The sequence below is a fragment of the Nematolebias whitei genome, chromosome 8 (assembly GCF_014905685.2).
Source record: "Nematolebias whitei isolate Nwh7 chromosome 8, NemWhi1, whole genome shotgun sequence".
In the NCBI taxonomy this organism is placed as follows: Eukaryota; Metazoa; Chordata; class Actinopteri; order Cyprinodontiformes; family Rivulidae; genus Nematolebias; species Nematolebias whitei.
In genome coordinates this window covers 4,256,093-4,262,543 of record NC_056505.1, presented here as the reverse complement: position 1 = coordinate 4,262,543, position 6,451 = coordinate 4,256,093, and the positions used below count along the sequence as shown (strand labels likewise).

Below are 6,451 nucleotides of genomic sequence, written 5' to 3'. Positions count from 1 at the left end.
TCTCTAAACTCTTGAGTTCCTCTCTAAACTCTGAATTCATCTCTAAACTCTGAATTAATCTCTAAAATCTGAATTCATCTCTAAACTCTTGAGTTCCTCTCTCAACTCTGAGTTCCTCTCTAAACTCTGAATTCATCTCTAAACTCTTGAGTTCCTCTCTAAAACCTGAATTCATCTCTAAACTCTGAGTTCCTCTCTAAACTCTGAATTCATCTCTAAAGTTTGAATTCATCTCTAAACTCTGAATTCATCTCTAAACTCTGAGTTCCTCTCTAAACTCGGAATTCATCTTTAAAGTTTGAATTCATCTCTAAACTCTGAGTTCCTCTCTAAACTCTGAATTCATCTCTAAACTCTTGAGCTCCTCTCTAAAATCTGAATTCATCTCTAAACTCGAGTTCATCCCTAAACTCTGAATTCATCCCTAAACTCTGAGTTCCTCTCTAATTTCTGTTCCAACAGAAATTACATAATAAAATGTTCTGAATTGAACAACTGTTTCTGTCACTGTTCCTGTAAAATGGTTTCAAATTATCATTTAAAGTCGTAACAAGACTTTTTAATTTTTTTAATATCCAGAGTCTGCTCTGTGGAAGAAACAGGCCCGTTGATGCAGAACCTTTCAGGTTCCTAAAGTGATCAAAGATAATTACCAGAACCACCACGGGGTCGTTCAGAGGTCCGTCAGTGTGCAGCGTCTCCACCTCTCCTTCGATGATGTAGTTCCACTCCAACCCCAGGTCTATGAAGGTCCTGGACCTGAGCTCATCTCCTCTCCCGTTCAGGATGTAGTGTCCGGTGGCCTGGTTCTTCACCGCTGGAACCAGTCCAAAACAAACAAATCAACGGGCCTCAGCAGGTCCCTTCATGCACGCATTAAGGCTCAGCAGGGTTCTGGAAGGACTGCAGCAGAGCACGTTAACCTTCATGCATTACAAAGCGCCGTCCTTTAATAAGAACCGTTTCTCTCCTGTTGGAAATCAACAGAAATCAGCAGAAAACTAAGATTTTAAAAGTTAGTTCTAAAAAGACTTGAGGCAACGTTTCAAACGTAACAAGCGGTTTGTTTCATCACCATGAACTCAAACCTGCTGAAGATAAAGTCAGGTTTATTTTCTACAAATGTCCATGTTTCCTCTCTTCCTCGTTTCTTTTATTTTCTTATTTTATGAACGAAAAGTAAAGTTAGACATAAATCCACTTTAATAAGACAAAGTGTGAGCTGCAACAGAAATTTGTAGCTTCCTGTCAACATTTTTAGTTTTTTTTTTTAACAGCTTATAATGATGTTACCTTAATTTAATATTTGAACTTTTCTTCCCAGTTTAGTTTCTAGCTGCGGGGCTAACCTCGGTGTTCTGATTAAAATGCAATATTGGATAATTGTAAAGTGATAGCAGTCGGCATGTTTGTCAGGAGGTAAATTATTAAAGTTTCAGAATAAAATTAATCTTATATGTGAACTCTCGAATTCAGACTCATTAGTTTGCAGAGATAATTATGGGTTTAGAACTTTTCGGGTTGAAGGTGAGGTTCTGCGTCAAGTGGAGGAGTTCATGTATCTCAGGGTTTTGTTCATGAGTGAGCGTGAGATTGACAGACAGATTGGTGCAGCACCTGCAGTATTGCAGACTCTGTGCCGGTCCGTTGTGGTGAACAGGGAGCTGAGCTGTAAGGCAAAGCTCTCTGTTTACCGGTCAGTCTACATTTCTACCCTCACCTCTGGTCATGAGCTCTGGGTAGAGACTGAAAGAATGAGATTGTGGACACAGGAGGTTGAAATGAGTTTCCTCTGCAGGGTAGCTGGACTCTCCCTGAGAGACAGGGTGAGAAGTTCAGGAGAGACTCAGAGTAGAACTGCTACTCCTCCATATCGAGATGAGGTGCTTCGGGCATCTTGTAAGGATGCTTTCTGGGCGCCTCCCTAGGGAGGAGCTTCGGGTATGCCAAACTAGGAGGAGACCCCGGGGAAAACCCAGGACACACTGGAGAGACTACATCTCTGGGTTGGCCTGAGAACACCTTGGGGTCCTCCCAGAAGAGCTGGAAGAGGTGGCTGTGGACAGAGAAGTCTGGACCTCTTTGCCCAAGCTGCTGCCCCTGAGTCACGACTTCGAAATAAGTGGAAGATAAATGATGGATTGATGGATGGATGGATGGATGGTTTGTAGAGCAAATGGTCTCACCAATAAAATAATTCTGTAAAACTCTGCAGTTTCTGTTTCCAGGAAAGAACCAGAGCAGAAGTTGTGGTTGAACATCCTCAGAGTTAGTTTGAAGTCTTGACAGAAAGACTCAGAAGGATTGCTTCAAGCTGTCCTGGTTCAGGTAATGACAGACAGAGGATGCTGGCTATGAATGTGCAGCAGAAGAAACGTTCTTTTGGATTTAAAACGTTGGAATGTTGTCCGAGGACAAAGGCTCCGTCAGGACGGGTTCTTTCTGTTTGTTCTGGGACTGCTCCAGTTTCTTTTTGAACATTTGGGTTTAAAATAAAACCTATCACCTCTGAATTTCTCACCAAGCACTATCTCGGTTGCCAGAGGAGAAGAGAGAACGTGGAACCAGAGAGGACTGAAACAGGCCAAAGTCACTGTGGATGTTTGGGCTTCTGAACATGGACAGTGACGGTTCCTGGTCTAGTCCTGGTCCAGTCCTCATCTCTTCCCGTTTTCCTACCAGAGACAGACTGTCATGTAAACTTGTTAAAGTGGTCAGGTCCACAATCCTACAGACTTTCTGAAGGTTTTCAGAGCTTCTCTTTGGACTTGAGCTGATTGTTTTCTGAGTCTGGAAGAAATGATGAGTTGAACCCTAAAGTCTAACCTTACCTCTAATACAGATCTGACTCCTTGACTGGTGAATGGTTTCAGGCTCTCATCAGTTACAGAATGATTTTCATACATTTTCTTCAGCAATTTTTCACTGGCTGACAGTTTTGTTGACAGGAAGAAAAAGAAAGAAGCCAGACTCTTTAGTTCTGAAATGAGACGTTCTGACATTCAGGCTCAAATCAGCGAGTTGCAGAAATAAATGCATGAATGAAAGCTGGCGTTGCTCCAAACCCTATCCATAACAGTTCAGAAATGGTTCCTTTACAGAAATGTGAGCTCTTACTGCTCACACACACACACACCTACAGGTGCTGCCTTTTCAGCTGCACACTGATAAGAAGCCACATGAGCCCTCTCCACTTTAGCCGGCAGGACTCTGTCTGGACATTCATATGTTGTTTGGTCCAACCATGGGACAGGTTAACCCAGACCTCTGCACATTTAAGACTCGCTTAGACCTCAGGACATGCTTCCTCTGAACTTGGACCGTATTAGACTCACTCCGACTTCGGGACAGTGGTTACCCAGACCTTGGGACAGGCTTCCATGGATTCTGTCTATTTTAGACTCACTCAGACCTTGAGACAGAGGTCAGCCAGATCTTAGGACAGATTTCCTCTGGTCTCCGTCTGTTTTAGGCTCACTCAGATTTCAGGACAAATTTCCCATGGCCTCAGTCCATTTTAGACTCACTCAGACCTCAGGACAGGGGTCACCAAGAACTTAGGACAGGTTTCCCCCGGGCTCCGACCATTTTAGGTTAAGATCTCAGGACAGGCTTCTCCTGAACTCGGTCCGTATTAGACTTACTCAGACCTTGGGACAGGGGTCATCCAGACCTTTGGATGGGTTTCTCATGGCTTCTGCCTATTTTAGACTCACCCAGACCTTGAGACAAAGGTCAGCCAGATCTCGGGACAGGTTTCCTCTGGCCTCAGTCCATTTCAGACTTACTCAGGTCAGGGGTCACCAAGACCTTAGGACAGGTTTCCTCTGGCCTCAGTCCATTTCAGACTTACTCAGGTCAGGGGTCACAAAGACCTTAGGACAGGTTTCCCCTGGACTCTGCCCATTTTAGACTTACTTAGACCTCAGGACAAATGAACAAAACTTCTCTCAAACCCTCAAACTCTTTATGCTCCAAAAAGGTCCAGCTAATCTGAACCGCCGTTTGGTTCGTTAGCACTAACAATGGTCAACACCTTCCCTCCTGCAGCTTGAAGTTGCAGAGAATGACATTTCATTGGAGAGATCCCCAACACTGAGGCGCTCTTCCAGGGGCTTGTCTGTATCCCCAAACCTGTATCACACACGGGGGCAACTCCAGAGTAGTAGAAAGAGTCCTGCTCCTCTTCTGCTGTTAGGTTCAGGAGCCTAAACGATGCGTAGAGATGAGCCCAATTATATCTAGTTGGTATTGTTCAATGTTATACGCAAGCTGCTGCTCCTTACCTGCCAGAGAGGTGACATGTATCCTTAATACTTTACAGCAACAGGGTGGATGTTGTAACTGTTTGAACTAAAATAAAATAAATACAAAATGTTTTGGTATAAAAGAAGTGCCTCTTTTTATTTAAATGTACCATTTTCACCATTTGAACCACTGGAAAATACATTTTATAAAATATTTTATGAACATAAGCTGTAAATTTCCTCCACATCATGTCACGGCGTGTTTAATTTACCATCCAACGTGGAGCTGTTTGATTTTTTTGTTGACAGAAAAACGGAGATGGTACCGATGCCTGATCACGTGATGTGAAAGTGTAATTTTTGTAAATAGAAATTAAAATTTTATAATTTTCCATCTTTTTATTCAAGGATTTCTGTCATAAACTGAACATTTCTCTTACCGATCCGGTCATTCCTGCAGTATTTCTTCTATTTTTACATCGGATAGCCAAAATATTTGACATGAAACAGGTCTCACTTGTTAATGAGTCTTCGAGGATCAATGTGATTTATCTGTATAAATAAAGGCTGAATGAATGTATGTATCTAGAATTAGTTTGCGCTGCCAGGAAATGGCGCACTCAAGGCACCACCCTTACCCATGTCTGCCACTGACCTACATAGCACCCAACGTTGGAGGACATTTGAAACTCTTTCCAAGGTGGTAGGTCCACAAGGAGGCCCCTCCTTCTAGTGTATTTGGTCTTGGCCTGGCCAAGCTTCAAGGGCCAAGGCTCTTGAATATTTTAAGTATTGTGTATGTTTTTGCTTTGTTCAAAAATTTCCAAGCTTTTTTTTTTTAGATGAATAAAGATTTTCACTGTTTACACTATTAGGATGAGTTTTTGCTCAAACCTAAAGTTAAACCAATTCTTCTCATCACTTCAAAGCTTCAACTGCCTTTCTTTCATTTCTTTTGTTAGGAGTCACATAATGAATAAATGATATTGTTAAAAACAAGCATCTCTTTTATGCTTTCATTCTTCAGCCGGACAAAGATTTAATTGGATTTGTTTTTTCAAAGGAAGAAAGGACTAACATGTTGGCTTTTTCACTTTCATGTTCTGAAGCAACGTTGTGTTGCTCTTCAACATCTTCTGGTGTTTGGTTAACAGATTATAAATATCGGAATATTTCCACTCCATATTTCTGTTCATAATATCTTGATTTATTTGACTGGAATCCAGTTGCATCAATCAAGAGTAGAGCAATCTAAAGGGGAAAACTGATTTCTGCAGAACTGATGGAACCCAGTGGTATCAGTTAACTGACTGACAGAGGAATAATGTGGAACACAAAGACAAATAGGTGACAACAAATTAATGATTTTTTTAAAAAGGTGTAAATCTGTGATTTAAAAGAACATTATCCTGTTAGTGAAACCTGATGAGGATGGTGATGAAGCATCCAGAACTTACCAAGGATATGAGAGGAGGCCTCGTGTTCTTGGATCATCACATGTCTTGCTCCAGGAGGAACAAGAAACATCTTAAGGAAACCTTTGCCAAGTTTTCAGCAGCAGCAGAGGAAGCAGCAGGGAGGTTAAGATGAGAAGAGACGGAGAAGTTAGACAGACAGAAACAAACTGCTTGCAGTGGTGGACATCAGATGACTTAAAGAAGTTTCGTTTGCTTTACAAAGATGTTTGAAAGAGAAATAAAGAGTGACTTTATTTCTTGCTGTAGAAGCCTGCAGGTAAAACCAGCTCTAAAGCAGGGCTTCATTCAGATCCATGTGAGCAGGACTCTCCAGTGGTCAGGTCTTTGTGCTTGGATTCATCCTGAGCACACAGGAAGTGAATGAGAGGTGAAAATAACAGACTACAGAGAGCGCAAATGGTCCTTCTGCCACGGATGTCCACCACTTACAAACCCACCGGGACTCACCCAGAACATTTGGAGAATCTTCCGTTTCATTTAAAAAGACATTTCGAGCTCCTTTTGGTAAAGAAAATGCTCCTCGGGTCTTCCCTTAAAATCAAATCAAATAAATCCAAGTTAGTCATCATTTCACACCAGACTGATCCACAACGGCATATCTGCTCTCTCGGTGACACCGGACTGATCCACTGTGGTGTATCTGTTCACTGGATGATCAAGCTGGGCCACTGTGGTGTATCTGTTCACTGTATTACACTGGACTGATCCACTGTGGTGTATCTGTTC

At 42.2% G+C, this 6,451-nt stretch overlaps 1 protein-coding gene across 1 annotated transcript in view; it reads right to left on the bottom strand.

The window, feature by feature from the left end:
- LOC119412996 (A disintegrin and metalloproteinase with thrombospondin motifs 3) overlaps positions 1 to 5,755 on the bottom strand; it is a 26,965-nt gene extending 21,210 nt beyond the window's left edge. Inside the window, exons 1-2 of the mRNA XM_037680008.1 lie at positions 5,705 to 5,755; positions 654 to 817 (exon numbers count right to left, since the gene is read on the bottom strand). Of these exons, the coding sequence (XP_037535936.1) occupies positions 654 to 817; positions 5,705 to 5,741 (201 nt within the window). The 5' untranslated portion in view covers positions 5,742 to 5,755. The remainder of the gene's footprint in view (positions 1 to 653; positions 818 to 5,704) is intronic.
- Between the last annotated feature and the right edge of the window lie 696 nt (positions 5,756 to 6,451).